The 16,733-nt window shown below is 40.2% G+C and overlaps 1 protein-coding gene across 1 annotated transcript in view; it reads left to right on the top strand.

The window, feature by feature from the left end:
• Window positions 1–16,733, top strand: part of LOC106653532 — a 174,704-nt gene that overhangs the window by 54,134 nt on the left and 103,837 nt on the right. Inside the window, exons 4-6 of the mRNA XM_014373014.2 lie at window positions 4,508–4,750; window positions 8,638–9,115; window positions 9,191–9,220. Of these exons, the coding sequence (XP_014228500.2) occupies window positions 4,508–4,750; window positions 8,638–9,115; window positions 9,191–9,220 (751 nt within the window). The remainder of the gene's footprint in view (window positions 1–4,507; window positions 4,751–8,637; window positions 9,116–9,190; window positions 9,221–16,733) is intronic.

Genomic DNA, 16,733 nt, shown 5'->3' with positions numbered 1-16,733 from the left:
GGAAATATACAAGGAGAGAAAAAAAAAGAAGGTGCCAGACGGCAAAACAAACTCGGACTCGAGCCGAGAACGGTTTAATGCAGTATACTGTTGCTGCTGCTGCTGGTGCGTAAGTAAACTTTAGCGCAAAACGTACACACACACCCGAGTGCGCACCCGACGACGACGAGATGAAGATGCAGTGAGCTAGCTGATGCTGCTGCGTCGCGTAAGTGGATGCTGCTGCTCTGCCGTGTATATTACACGCGCGCGCGACGCACCAGGCGCGTATATATTCTACACACCTAAGATTCTCCGTTGCTGATAGCGTGTGCGAGGCGAGCTTATATATAGGGGTTGCTGCGTCGGAGAATTTCCACTTACCGCCTACACTACGCGCGATTTTCCTCATATATTTTGTGTGCGTCGCTCTCGCTACTTCTTGCTTGCTGCTCGGTGTCATCGCCCGAGCGTATAGTGTGTGTGTGTGTGTGCAATTTTCCCTCGTGCGGTTGTATACAGAGGCTCCCTGCGTAATAGCGCCTAGACGCACCCGCGTACACCCGCGGCGCCGCTTTTTCTCTAGAGTACGCTCGTTTCGGGATCTTATAAATATAAGCCAAGAGAGCTTTGCGCTATACATGTACTTGGATGATTCCTACGGGGGTGTGGATCGAATTTCTCGATATATTTTATTTCAAACCGAGACTCATCAACTTTCTATTGTTACGCGATTTTTTTCGCTTTCTCATGCTTGAATAGTAAATTCGTAAAAATCATTTTTGTTTCCCATCTATCGTGAATTTATACGAGGAGCATCGAAAGATTCGTATGATTGAGCGAGAAATACGACTCGGATTAGAAGTAAATGATTTATGAATTTATGCAAAAGTAAAAATCTGCACTGTAACACTTACTTGTGCTTTATTGTTCTATCGGAAGATGTGTTAGCGCGAATATGATATATAATTTCTACCTGATTCAGTAGTTGAACACTAAAATCTGGAAAAACATTTGTATTAGAATTAGTAATTGTGAATTAATACGGTTTCTTTTTGTATTAAAATTTTCACAGATAAAATCGAAAATGGTTAAATTATTAGGTAAAAAATAATTTTCTATACATTGAATTATAAACGGGTTTTTTTTATGAAGAGAATGAAGTGTATTCGCGCGTATGCTATCGTATAATACTACCTCTCTTACTTTATACTGTTTTCCGCACCCTCTCCGTGAGAGCGAACGAGCTAGCGCGGCTGCACGTAAGAGTCTTTTCAAAGCACACGCTTACATATACATACAGCGAAGAGGAAAAATTTTCAAAATTAATAAGCCACTACTCTTGAACGCGGAGATCGAGAGTCGAGTCTCGAGTCGAAAGTTGAAAGAAAATTGAGAAAGTCTCGGGTCCCGCGCTCGCGGGAAAGAAAAGGGACACGCAGACGTAGAAAAGTACTACGACGACGACGACTCGACGTACTTAAAGAGAGAGAGAGCGAGGATTGTTCGAACGTAATGAATTTAGAATAGGGGTTGCAAAGAACGACGACGATATGCTGCTCGTAGCTCGTCGAAAACGTCTCGCTGAACTTTCCTTCTTCTTCTCGTCTTCGTCTCGCTGTAATATGCATCCAAGTATATATTTTTATGTAATTCAGACTTTCTGGACAGGGAGGAAGAAGTTTGCGTACAAATAGGATAATAACTAAGATGGTTGTTTCGCCGCGATATAATTGGTAATTTTAACTTTGTAATCTATTAAATTGATAAATTGCCACAAGTTTCACAGTCTAAGTAGTGGAGAAAAAAAACTTCTATTACAATCTTAAAAGTTACCGCACGAGGTTAATTAATTACCTTCCTATATACGAAAAAAAAAGATTCGCTCGCACTTTCTTCCTGCTCAAGAATCCAGTGTTCTCCGATAGTGTTATATATACGCTGGGCTCTCCCTCACCGAAAACAAATCAGAACTATTTCACGGATAAGAGCTGCGAGGTAGTAGCAACGAAACGAAATAAAAAGAGAATGAAGAAACTGCGAACTAGTTTATCTCAATCTTCTGCTCGCGCGCGCACAATAATCGTTTTTCATCTTCTTTAATCGGAATGGACAAAGGCGCGACACATGCACTGCACACGACGACTACGACGACGAAGAAGGCACCAAGTAGAAAGAGAGAGAGTAAGAAAGAAAAGAGACGGGCAGGCATATAACTCACCGAGTTCGCACGTTCTCTTAATACAGTCATAAATAAATCTGCAACGCGCAGTGGCAGTGCGGCAGACGTACATGGCTTATATTATATATATAAATAGGAGGCAGTCAGGCAGCCACCACCACCACTACCAATGGTAGCGGCAAGTCGGTCGTATTAGCAACGATATTAAAACGAAGGCAATATAATTCTTTAATACAGTTAATCGTCTTGAGGCAATATAAACGTTTAGTGACGGTGGCGGCGGTGGTGGTGGTGGTGCTCGCGCGCGAGCGATGCAAGTGACTCGAGGCGAAATGAGCAAATTGACTGGCGCGTGTGATAATATTATACCCTCGCGCGCGTGAGTCGAAACGATTTCTCGCGCGCGCTGACGAGGCAAGCTCGTGGCATTGCAGCTTCATTTCCTTCGTTTAAAAGCGCGCACGAGGTTTGTACTTTACGATCGCGTGTGTGCAGTTCGTATTTACGTGAACACGTCTCTGGTCACATGCGCGCGTAGCTAAAGATGACGATCGCTTTTATGACACGAGAGCAGCAGCGAAAATTCAATCGAAACTGGACAGAGCGTCCAGTCCCTTTTGTATGGGTGCGTATATAACGATGAAGTACATATTGAAGAGTTCCCTTTCTATTCTGAAATCGAAATTGCGTTGGAGAATCGGTTTTGTGTTCGTATTAAATGTGTGCCTCTCGCTCACCTTAGCCATGGTTTTACGACTCTGCGTTTACGCATCGTACTAATACTACCACTAGTACACGCACGCACGTAACCGTGACCGTTGGTAATTGGATTTTTAATAGAAATTCACCGACGGCGGGGGGTTTCTTTTTATCACTGACAGGTCGTTTTCATTGAAAATGATAAGGAGAAAAAACGAGCCCATGCACTACCACCATCACCACATACATCGACAAACGTAAAGGGGATTGCGATACGTCATATTATTGTATGGCGAACAGTCGAGCCAATTTACGTGTTGTTATTGCGCGTGTAAGGCTGTAGTACACGAACTAGTATGACTGTGGAGATAATTTTACGCTTTTCGAATACACAATGAGGGCTTCGGAGAGTGTTTTTTTGCTATTGAACGAGTAGAAAACGAGAAAAAATAGACGAGTTTGAAAAAAACGAAAACAAAACAAAACATCGATAGGATGTACGAGATTAGATTATAGTTCTGATCGTTTGTTTTTTTGTTCTCAATTTTTTTTCTTTTTTGCACAACTGTACTACCACGACAGACAATAAAACACATCGTAATTTCGCGCGTTTTATTATTCTTATAAGCGGAGATTCGCGCGCAAATGAATCATCCACCGCGTGCGTCCCATTTTACAGCGCACCAAAGTAGTGTTAGTTGTGTTCGCGACGAATTACGAATTCATCGGGCGTTTTCGAACGAACACGAATACGCATTATTAACGAGTGTCACAAGCTCCCCATAAGTATATAGCGCATCGCGTTACGCATTATTCGGCTTCGGAAATCGAGCTCTCAAAAAATGCCCGCGAGTGTTATTTTTCTGCATTGCTCTCTGATGATCATTTGCATGAGAATATTAAAAAAAAATCTGAGGAATCAAAAGTTTTTATTTATACTCGGGGGGGATTTATAGACGTTCAAATGAGAAACGGGTATTTTCTTGGGATACGATGACAATCGCTTTGTTGCCTTATCGCTCACTTGGCCCGGTACTCAAGACCGGTGCTAAAAAAGACAAAAAAAAAGAAGAAAAAACAACCGTCAGGAATTTGGTATGCGTACACTAGTGGTATATACACTGCGTAAGGTGAAAAAATTTGCATCCAGCGAGGATTTTTCGAGATTATTACGCACGATGAAGTTTCGGCGTAAAAAAGTTGTGAAATATATATCGCCGCGAGTCGCTGTAACGCTTAAGATGTTCTAATTTTAATATTTATCATCTTACGCTTTTTCACACTTCTCTCTCCAGGATAAAGTGTTTCAATTTTTTACGATATTACATTGTTGCGAGGAGTTTTTTGTCGTTCTTGACATTTTTTAATTGCAGGCTTATAATATTAAAAAAAAAAATAAATAAAAGTTATATTAACATAATCCCAGCGAGCGAGTTTAATAAACGAAAGGATCGAAAATAATATGAAATACATGGAATTGATAGTATTTCATAACTGGAATATCGACACGCGCGTTTTACAAAAACTGGCAACTCGAAAAATCTCCCGAACATTTAATTAATAACAATGTCACGCGCGTGTGTTTTGTGATCCTTTTTACGACAGTGCTGTAAAAACGAAGAATCAAGAAGAAGCCAAAAAAACAAGTTGTAACGACATGGACGATCACGAAATTCAATCGACGGTCGAGGCGATGCTCGGGCCCGACGTCAAGATCATCGACTGCGAGAAGCAGTCTTGCGTCAAGGAGGAAGAGGTGCTGCTGATCAACGGCGTGCCGATAACCCTCGACGAGCCCGACGGCATGGCGATACGCGAGGCCATGATCACGGGCCAGGTGCCACCCTGCGACCTCCTCAATCGCATACTCATTCGCGCCGGCATACAAAGGTAAGTGCACGCACAATGATATCGCTATACTAGTATAGTACTTAAGTTTCCATATACTCGAGACCGGCGCACATGAGGGTACATTCATAAAACTGTGTATAGTTTATTCACGGATACGTATCTCTCTGTGTTATATACGCACGAGCGATTTTATGCGGCAAAATCGCGCACGTGCGCGCACGGGGGACCATTTTTTTTGCTTATTCTTTTATCGAGATTTAATAAATTACATTATTATTCAAAAGCCCGAGTACCCGAGTCGTTCGTAATCCGATTTTGATATTTCGCATTTTCCGCTCGAGCGATTTCATTCGGCAATGTATCGATTCTTTACTCTACACAGCTTCAGCGTGGAGCACCGCGTGGACGTGTACGTACGCGGAATAACAAATTGAATTTTACACGATACTTATCGACCTTTAAAAATGATTCATCTTTATCGCTTAATAATAATGCGCTCCGGAGCTCCAAGTTCAACAGTCTTTCGCCGATAATTCCGATGTCCAATAATTTATTTTCCCTCGCCGCCACCGTTATAAATAGCCCATAGAAGTAGACGACCGTTTAAATGATGAATATAGCTCGTGGTACTCTATCCTTCTCTCGCTCTCTCTTTCTCTCTCTCTTTCGCACATTTAGCGGAGTCATTTTCTGCTCAAACGCTTCTTCGCAACGACCGAAAGATACTGCGCTCGCTGGCGCCACGGAGCTCGCTGCATATAATAATAAAAAGAACAAAAAGTATCCACACGACTATTCGCGCTCGCGGGGGCATTATTCGTATAAACTTTAATTCTCGCAATTTCGCAGTCGATGCCATAAAAATGTTCAGCTCCTTACGTATATATATATCGTACCTTTTAATACTTTTATAGGCTGCGCGTAAATACGCGTGGATCGATCTCGACTCCATTCAACTTGTATACGTATATATACCTTTAAGACGAATTGCGAAAAGGGCAAATGATACATTCTAGGCTCTATACTGTGTATACGTACGGTATCGGTTTTCACCGTAGCAGTACCTTATTTCCTATATACCTCGCGCGGGCGTAGCTATCTCGTAAATTCTCCTTTTCTTCGTCGACCCGCCGGACTCGCAGTGTACGTATGTGTCGTCTCTTGGCCCTTTTAATGAATCACTACCGGGACTTCTTGCGCGCACCGTAGCTCAAGAAACATATTGCGAGCGAAAATAAAAAAAAAGAGAGAAGGAGGGATAGAGAGAGAGGAGAATCCTTTTACGTTCGTTTGTACAAGTGCTGAAGGTAAAGAGCTGGCGAGTGTATAAAATGCAAATTGTATTCTGATCGCAACGAGTCTTTATTGTACTACTACTCGTTGATCGTGATACTTTTTTCTGCGAGCCACGTTGATTCATTTTTAATGCCTTTATACATTTCGCGCTTCGCGTACCGATGCGACGAATTCGCCTCGTCGTTGTATCGCGCGAAATTCGCAAGTGTCTATATCGTATGCAGAATGCATTTTACAGCTCTTTTTCTCTCTCGAATCGTATTATGCACGTCGTATTGAGTCGTCGCTCGAGTTCGCGTTGCCGCCCGGTTGGCAGCAAACTCACTTGTAAGAATATAAATGATAGCCGTGGGCGGGCAAAGAAAAATAATTAGCGCATGGTATCTCTTTTCTCCATGGCTTCTTTCCTCTCTCTCTCTTTACTTGACATTGACACATTTTTCGCCTGCGCGCGCGCGAGAGCTCATGCTTTTTATTAGCTTATCTTGACTCTCCCCCTCCTACCATCTTTCTTTTTCAATTCTGTGATGTGCTCTCGTTGCCAATGCTGTCCCATTACTCATTCACCGAGGCTTACATATTATCAAGCAAATTAATGCTCGCCGACATGCGCGCCGACAAGCAATAAAGACATCAGCATTGAATCACTTTAAATATGCTTATAATACTCGATCCAGCGACGCGCTCGAGAACTCGCGCCCGCAAACATATTACGAACGTGCATTTCTCGTTATATCAGTTCGTTAAATAAAATAAACAAGAATTTTTTTTTCGTGCCACGATATCGCGCGACGAGCCTCTCTCTCTGCAGCACAGTTCTTGTATTTTTATATTTTGTGCAGCGACAACACGTGCGTGTGTGTCTGTGTGTGCGAGGATCGCATACCCGCGCGTGCAATCGCAAACACGAGAAACATTTCGTCGACGATGCAATAAATTTTATACCGAATCGACAGTACAACGGGGCCCTGATCGCGCGCGTCAAGAGGCTTTACACGTTACACCGAGCATAATCTCTTTTTGACTTTCGTACGTACACACAATACGCAAACACACACGCATTGCACACACGTGTGTGTATCTGAACGCGTGAGAAATAAAATTTAAAATCGAAAAGCGGACGATAATTCAACTGACAACTTCCGCATTAGCCGAAAGAGTCTTGCCTCATAACACAAACAAGGCGCGCACAGAGAGAAACGAGCGACACCCTACGATGTTTCGCCGCTGCAGCAGCAGCAGCAGCAGCAGCAGATCCCCACCGCGGCGAGCACTGCAGTAACACGAGAGAGATAAAATCTTGCGACCCTATGTGTGTTTGCAGCAGTGGCACTGCCTCGCGCTCTGCGCACACACATATTGTATCGATCCTCTCGATATCTGTAACTATTGCTCGATACACACAACGTCGGCGTTGCGCAGCGCGGAACGATGTGCTACGCGGTTTCGATGCTTATAACTCGTGTGTCTATAAAAGCACTTGATGAAAAGTTTTCGGTTTCTTTTAACAAATATTGGAGGAAGGAAAAATCCTCTATATATGGGTACAGGAAATACTGCGCGCGACCGAAAAAAGTCCGCGTGTTCCAATGACGATATACGTATATAGTCTATGTACTTACAAAGAACTCGAAAAGCGAAAAGTCACGACTCTCGAGAGCTGGTGGTATATATAAGGGAAGTGAAATCTTCGCAGAGGTAGGAAGAAAGAAGTAGCGCGCAGGGCCGGAGAGTCAACAATGAAACGAGAAAAGATAGAGCTTTTTCAATTTCGTACTTTATTTTTCATTCGTTCGTATAGAAAAGTAACGACTCGTTAATTGAAAATAACAGAAGTCTTGAAAAATTAAATTGCGCTCGAAATTTGTTGAACATCAACAATAGGGAGATAAATATTAAGTGGCTTAGGATATTACTCTTTGCGCGTATTTTTATACTCTCGCGTACCGCGTGTGACATTCTCGCACTCTTCAGTGATTAATATTTAAAGTGTTTCTCGGCTCTCGCACTCGCGCATATAATATACTCGCACCTCTTTCTAACACAGGCCTGTCTAAAGCTAACATTGCGCGCCTTCCTAACTTATATGTACTATAACGCGAGAGATCGTTCGCGCGTATATAGCGTATGGTATAGTAATAGCGCGAGAAGCGAGAAATGGAAAAACGCATATACGTATACACGGCACAGAGGCTGCTTTTGCCGCTGGAGGCGTAGCATCTGGCGCTCAAGCTCGGGCCACATAAATCACTCGAATGCGCGAAGCACGAGCGAGTCGAGCGCGTGCCCACTAGATTTAACGTTGGTTGGCTTTTTAGGAGGATTTCGTAGTGACTGGAGCTGTGAGCTGCTACTTGCTACTTGCCTTCCTTGCGGGAATCATCCGCGCGACTCGAGAGAGAGAGAGAAGTGACTTTCTTTGTCGTAGCGTATACCTCGTAAAATAAAATACGAGCTTCTAAATGCGTCGTGCTTCGATCGGAGAATTACTAATTATGAACAATGGCTTTTGTGTCTGTTACCCTCGTGCGCGCGCGAGCTCGTTCCAGGATTTTCAGCCCCCTTGAAGAATTTCAAAAGTTCCTAATAACGCAGCTGTATTGATTTCTTTTTCTTTTTTTCTCCCACAGGGTACCGGTGCGTTTGGAGACGTCGCTCAACGTGAAGTCATCGATCGTCACCAAGGAAGAGGTCACAGTAGCCAGAGATGGCAAAATCGTCGACGAGCGCAGTCGCGAGACCAAGGAGAACAACAGCTACTCCTCCACGACGAGCGAGATCTGGGAGCCGATCGGCGTCGTGCAGCGCCCGAAGAATCCCAACAAGCCCTTCGACAGCTCGGACGAGTCGCGGCCCAACTCCAACGCGAGCTCCGATCAGGGATACACGACCAACACGAGCACCAATAACGTTCTTCACGACGACATCGCTGCTGGTGCTGGCGGTGGTGGTGGTGGTGGTGGTTTAAGCGGCCGCCTGACGAGCTGCCCGTTCTGCGGCGACGGCGTGGTGGCGGATTGTCCGCAGAATTGCTGCTTGACGACTAGCCTGTCGGGTCTGGGATTGAGCGACGTCGTCGTTGGCGGTGGCGGCGTTGGTGACTCGGTGGTCGACGGCGAGGTACTACTGGCAGCGGCCGATAGCAGCGGCGGTAGTGGTAGCGGCGTTGGCAAAAATGGAAAGCTCAAGGGAGTACAAACGACTGCATCCGCGGTAAGCTATGTCTTCGGAATTATAAACCGTGATTACAGTCGGACGCAGCGGCAGCAGCAGGTATATTTAATCCAATGGATGCGCCGATGCCGTTTCCGCGCGCAGTTATAATCCTTCCAACTGAGCTAATTTTTCTTTTTTTTCCTCTCGATCCGAAGTCTTATGACGCGCTTATCGTAGAAGGATCTTAATAATAACGAGTCGAGAACACGATTGGTTCATCGCGTCGAAATCGGAAATAAGAGATTTAATGCAGTAATATCGGGTTAGCTTCCATAGCAAAGTGGCAATTGCTTTGTTCTACAAACGATCGAGCGAGCGACTCTCACTTGCTCTCGGTTGCGGAACGACGTGTACGACGCCTGCTGCATTGTTATTATTTTAATAATCCCATTATTTCTAATGAATAATTCATAATATCTTGAATGACTCATTAAGAGCGGCAGAAAGCGCGCAGCAGCAGCAGCAAGAAAACAACGTCGCGCTATTAGTGTTGTTTCGATCTAATGTACACATTGTGTATTTGTGTTTATATATTATGGTTGAGAAGCAAAAAAAGAAGGATATCGTGTAATAGCGCGTGGAACTATTTTATTATTGTATTCTGTGATATTCACGTTAAGTAATACACGTTGAAGTTGACAGATTATTGATTGAAAGGAAAAAAAAATGTTCGTTGGTTGGTAGCGGAAAATACCCGATTGTATAACAGAAATTCAATATCGGTGGTATTGGGTCTCAATTCAAAGGTTTCTACGGACGAACTTGGATGAGCGCATCAAATAAAGGGAGCGAAAGACGATCAATTTCTCTCGAATTAAAATGATAGGGGGAAGATGTAACTAATTCTTTTATTTACACTTTGATATATTTATGACGTTCGCGTTATGATGTTTGACTTTAAACAAAAGATTCGGATGAAGCAATTCATCCTCCCGAGTTTTTGTTATACCTACTGTTTTTCCCCCAATAATCTCGATTATCATCTTTCGTAATGCGAATACAAATTCCCTGCTGCTCTCACACTGTAGGTAAAAATACTTTTTTCCACATCAGTCACTGTAAAATCCAACAAAAATCAAACCCACATGGAGCTGACTCTCGCAAGCGAGCGAGCAAGCGAGCAAAAAAATAGTCTACGACGTGCCGTGGAAGCTCGAGTAACCTGTTCCCCCTGACATTACTCTTATAGGGCATATAAATGCATTTGTGTGCATTACCAGCGAGGCGCGTGTGCGACTTAGCCCTACCGGAAAAACGGGCTGATCATGCTGATACATGCGCGTGTTATATAGATATAGCTTTCGTACAGTTTACGTCCTTTTTGTAAAATACATCTACTGGTATTCTCGAGCTCTCCCTTCGTCTCGTCTTCTTAGCGTAAGAAACTATGTAAATCTCTATAGAGGTATACATGATAAAAAGAAGAGGTAAATCAAAATGGACAGCATTTCTAATTACATGGCCATTAAAGATAGTTAATGTACTAAAATAGTACTAATGAATAATTTATCATCAGCTTCTCGTTTCGTAATTAATGAAAGAGTAGCTTCTTATTTGTTCATTTTTCTAACAAAATTGTAAATGAATTACAACAAACTTTTTTTTTAACAATAGTCTATCTATCAAAAACAAATAAACATTTTATTTGACAGAAGATATCAGGTAACATCGTCATCTAACGGTCAAGTAGAATTGTATGATAACAAAAAACATACTCTCTACTTTATCGACAGCGATATTACCGTTCAACTCCATACTGTACTGTTTTACCATCAAGAGCTTTTTCCTACTCTTGGTAAATCTTGGTTCATAGGATAGTGTTGCTCAACTCATATCAACAGAAAGTACCAAACTATAACCTTCGAATTAAATCGATATTGTTACAAGTAAATACTTTCGGTTCATTGAATACACTTAAAATATGAGTTTCGATTATGATTTTAAGAAATTTATAAATTTAAATAAATAATCCTCTTCTTTTAAATGTGACTTAAATTTTCTGCATAAATCAATTAGTCATAACGCATAGCGGTTAATTATGTTCAATAATATTATCACAATACGATAGAATTTTGGTCCACCGCAAATAATGCGTCCAATTAACTCAAACTTCATAAAGTCTGTACTAATTAAAGTTAGCAATTACGCGTATTATCATGTAACATTTCGATATTATGATTATCGATCTTAAAACCACAAATTTGAATATTTTGTTCGATAATCAATATTACATATCATATTGCATTATCGACTTTAATAGTGAGTGCAGAAGGTCAATGAGATTGTAGTTTGAACCTTAACTACTCTCGCTTCTAAATTGAACTGCGCGAAAGTGATAGACTTGTACTGGCCCAAGCAGTATATAATAATCGTCCAGTCATGATCTCAGTAGTATAATTACAAGTGAAATGAATAATATCAACCCACGTAAAAATTTGAACTGTGTGCAATATATTTGCAATATATTGGAAATGTATATCTGCAATATATTGCCGCATGATTCGCCGATATATTGCTCATGTATTGGCCAGTTTACATTTGCCGATATATCGCAAATATATTGCATACAAAAATCAAAATTCGGCCTGATATACATTTCAAATATATGAATAATCATAATTTAGTTATTAAACAACCTATATGATTAAAGTAATAACTTTATTATTTATGAATAATTCGATGACAACTTTTGTAGATTAATATTTTATTCAAATTCAATGTTATTTACGGGTTCACAGATGAAAATGGTATCGTTAATAATCATTTTGATACATATGTCTTTTATATCATCTAATTTAACTAAAACTATTTGAGAATTTTCTACGCACTCGTGAATATATTCTATCGATCTTCCTTGAATATTCACAGAAAAAGGATTAATTGTGTCATACATTTTTATACATGCATAATTTTTTCCATCACATTCACAAAGTTCATTGCAGTCACAATTATTTATTTTATAAAATTTCAAAATACTACCTAAGTGTAATTGTCCTCTCATGTAAAATGTCACAAAGTTCGATTCATTTAATTGATTCTTTTGAATGAGTTCAGAGGTATACAATTTATTCTTTTTAAACATTTTCGAAAATATGAAAACAGTTTTTCCTTGTAAATTGTGTAACATTAAAAACTCCTCAGCTTTTGAAATAGATAACTTACTAATTTTACCGACCGAGAAAATAGAATTCTCTAGTGGTTTTAAATTGTACTTTTTTTTTGAGGAGAGCTTTGTACAAAATTGATACGCATCGGTATTTTTGCGAAGCCACTCGAATTGTAGAATATGAATTTTTATATGCAGATCTAAATTAGATAATAATTGTATTTCTGGCTTATTGCTACTGTGAATAAAAGCTTTCATTTTACCGTTAATGTCTTCTAAGGGAAAACAACAACTTGTCCACAACGGACCTAGTCTAGAAACTACAATCGGTAAGTGTCTTAAATGGTGCAAATTTGGGCTCATAAATTTTGGATCGTATAAGTCCGCAAACCTCATCGTAAATTCGTTTATTAAAATATCAGCGAACCTCAAGTTTTCTCGTGAAACAGAATTTTGTGAAAGTAAATAAGCGGCTAAAACAAGGTATTTATAATGATCAAAAATATCATCAGGTAGAATATTCTCTAATACTGGCAAGGAGTAATACAAACAAAAATTTTTATATTCTGCCGTCTTCCACAAAAGTAAATGATTTTTTATAGATCTTGGACGTCTGCTTATGTAAGATGGGGGTTTTATAGAGCAGAGCTTTTGATCTACTACGTCCGTGAGTTGTGATATATTAAAAGGTTCACTAGCGTACTTGACGTCGAACCAAAGCTCAATTAATTTTTTTATTACACCTCCGAAAAGGCAGTGCATAACGTCAACTGCTGTGGAGCGTATAAACTTGAAGCATATTTTGGACAATATCGTTGGACCTTTTACTCCAGCGACCGCAAACCCCATTTCAACGGCTTCAAATGAAGATTTTAAAACGTCACTTTCAGTGCGTAACTTCAAGTTAGGTACATATGGGTAAACTCGGGTGTTATTTAAATTTTCACCTTCTTGCACACAAACCTGGCATCCGAATTTCCCATTATACTGATTCATGGATAAAAATAACGATTTAGCCGGAAGATCAGCAGTTCCGCATATGATAGCGGCATGTAAAGTTATTTTTTTTTCTAGATCTGTCACAAAAATCTCAATACCTTTTTGTAATTTTTCGAAAGTGTCATATAACGGACGTAAAAAAAGATTTGGCAGAGGTTTCTTTTCTCCGAACCACAGAGACACTAAGATCATGTTTTCAATTTTATAGCGCTCGCTATATGGCAGTTCCAGTATTATCAAAAAAAAGCCCCAAATATTATATTTCGAAGAGCGAAAAATTTTAACACCATCCGTGTACCACATAAAACTTATCCAATATTCATTCGGACGAATATTTTTTAAAAATTTTTTGTAAATACTGCCATCGTAGACATCTTGCAAAGTAGAGCTATCTCGCGTTACAATTGTTTCTATTTTCGTGAGATTTTTGTAGAATTTAGGACGTTTGAATAGGGAATTCAGCTGTTTGAATAGAGGAATTTCAATAAAATACGATTTTTTTTCGTTGCACTCACACGGAACAAAAATGTCAACCTGTGTCTCATCTTCTGATAATTCATCCTCATCAATATTACTATCAGTATTCGGAGCTAAATTAACGCATTCTGAGCAAAAATAGTGCTTTTTCAAAATAGTCTCGTCGATACCACGAACGTATTTTTTAAATTTGTATAGACTCTGCGGGCATTTGTTATTTTTTGGTAAAACCAAAGAAAATAACTCCAATATATTGGCGATCTGGGTATCAGTTTGGCGGCTACTTGATTTTAAAACACCAATGCATACGACGAATTCACGTAATGTCATCGAAGCTCCATCGTAAAGCTCTTCATCCAATGATGAATGTATATTTTCTTCGGTGGCTCCACATTCATAAGAAAATTCACTGTCATTGTCAAATTCGTCATCGGTTCCCAAAGAATCTAGAAAATAATTTTGTTTTAATTAATTAGACCCTGATACATTTTGATAGATATAATAAAATATGCATTAACCATCGCATTGATTAACCCCGCTTGTTTCCTCAACTGTGAAATTTTGTCCACTGACTACGTCGCAATGATAAATTTCACTTGGCTCCTCTGATGCGCAAATTTCTTCATCGATTACGTCGTGATATAAGCTCACTCGTCCAGGTTCGTGGTCCGACTAAAAATAAATAATTTTCTGTATGTTTCATGTAACGTATATAATTTCTATGAATTTTATATGAAAAGCTACCACTTTAAACACAGAAATTAAAAAAAATTGTACCTATGAAACTTTATAGATATATGTGTATGACATTATAATAATAAAATTGAAAAAAATACTCAAATATTCACACAACTCAAATAGTTAATTTCTTACCTGCAAATGGTCAGATTCTATACACAGCGCTTGATCTTCTCCAGGAACATTCACGTTTTTGCTGCAGAAATATTTTTTTGAACGTCGTTTTATATAATCACAATGCTCGTTAAATGTACTCGGCCGTTTGGGCATTTTTGGGATTGATTTAAAAAATAATCACTAGCTTTCAAATCACTTTTGACACTGTTTACACGCAAACGTCAAAATTTCAATTGGTTAAACACGACTGATGCAAAGATATTATACTATATAGTATAAGTACAAACTATATACTATATATACATTGCTATCCGATTCGTTTTTTTTTCAATGCGCTCCGTATATCAACAAACAACGACTAGCGTGTTAACCGCTAAATCGCAATAATTTGCTAACGTGACGTTTACGATCAATACGCGTACTTTTAGACGGACTAGCGATGTTTGCCTTAGTTTTTTGGACAAAAACTAAAAATGTTAGTGTCGTGAAAGCCGAGCAACTACAGCCTGACGTAGCCGAAGGAGCAGAGACATCGGTGAAATACAGCGATGGAAAAAACTACTCAGCCAAAGTAGTGAGGAAAAGCTGTGAGTATACCTTATTACAAAAAAAAATCAATACATATTGAATTTATTTATGCAATAGCATGACGAAAAATGTCTTTTTTCGAACATTTTTTAGTGTAGTTTTTTGAAATTAAATTTTTACAGATGACGAAACTTATCTGAGGAAAATAAATGTCAACTGCGACGGAGAAATTATACCTCCGAAAAAATCCAAAATCAAATCATTAGCGGTCGAGGAAAAAGTATTATTGAAAGAAAAAAGCTCCGAAACTAAGAAGAAGCAGATGAAAGTTGCTGAAATTTCAAATCAACATCTGCTTCAGCTTCCCAACGTACTGAATGATTTGAATAAGTATGGCACAGAAAGTGAAAGCAGGTATGAGTTTATGTACAATTATTTATTTATTTATTTACAGCGATGATTTATTTAATTTATTTATTTACAGCGATGATGAAAATTTATTTCAAGGGGCAGTAAAACGAAAACGGACACTATGTGTCGAGAGCAGTGATGAAGAGATTGAAGAAAAAAGAAAAAAAATTGGCGAAGGCAACGAAGACTGCCTCGAGAATTTGCATAATTCGTTGCACGAGGAAAGCGATGTCGAGAGCCCGAACGACCAGCTCAGTTACTCTAAGAGCTCTGTAGATGGCGTCCAGTCAAGCGATTCAGAGAGTCACGACGAAAGTTCAGACGATGAACGGAGAAAGATAGAAGAGGAGCGAATCCAAGATCGCGAGAGAGCAGAGCAGCAGCGTCAAGATCGTGAGAGGGCCGAGCAGCAACGTATAGATCGCGAGAGAGCCGAGCAGCAGCGTATAGACCGCGAGAGAGCAGAGCAGCAGCGTCAAGATCGCGAGCGGGCCGAGCAGCAACGACAAAATCGCGAGAGAGCAGAGCAGCAACGTCAAGATCGAGAGAGAGCAGAGCAGCAACGGCAAAATCGCGAGAGAGCAGAGCAGCAACGTCAAGATCGAGAGAGAGCAGAGCAGCAGCGCCAAGATCGAGAGAGAGCAGAGCAGCAACGGCAAAATCGCGAGAGAGCAGAGCAGCAACGTCAAGATCGAGAGAGAGCAGAGCAGCAGCGCCAAGATCAGGAGAGGGAAGATAGAGAAAGAGGGATAATTATTGAACCTGTGGCATTGCCATTGGAGGTAAGAGCTGAATTTTATTTGTGTTAACTACATAAAATTAACCAATTTGTTCTATATTCACAGAGAGACAACAGGGATCGGCTTGAACAGAGTCGGCAGGGAGGGAATGGTAGAATTCAATTGTGTAACGCTTATAACGTATGGATTGACAAAGCACAATTGACGTACATTCAACGTTTTCTCCATGACCCTCGAGAAACCACACGTCGGTTAATGAAGGAGTTGGTTGGTCCGGAAAATTTAATTAACATGTGTGCGCGAGGACGGTCGTCGGCAGGTGCCCCAGGAATACCAAAAGATATAACCAGCGCCGTTGAATGTAACATTTAATATTAATATCATTAATGCGATT

The sequence above is a fragment of the Trichogramma pretiosum genome, unplaced genomic scaffold, assembly GCF_000599845.2.
Source record: "Trichogramma pretiosum strain Unisexual culture from Peru unplaced genomic scaffold, Tpre_2.0 scaffold1, whole genome shotgun sequence".
Lineage (NCBI taxonomy): Eukaryota > Metazoa > Arthropoda > Insecta > Hymenoptera > Trichogrammatidae > Trichogramma > Trichogramma pretiosum.
Note: the sequence above shows the minus strand (reverse complement) of the source record. Positions and strands in the feature narration are given on the sequence as shown.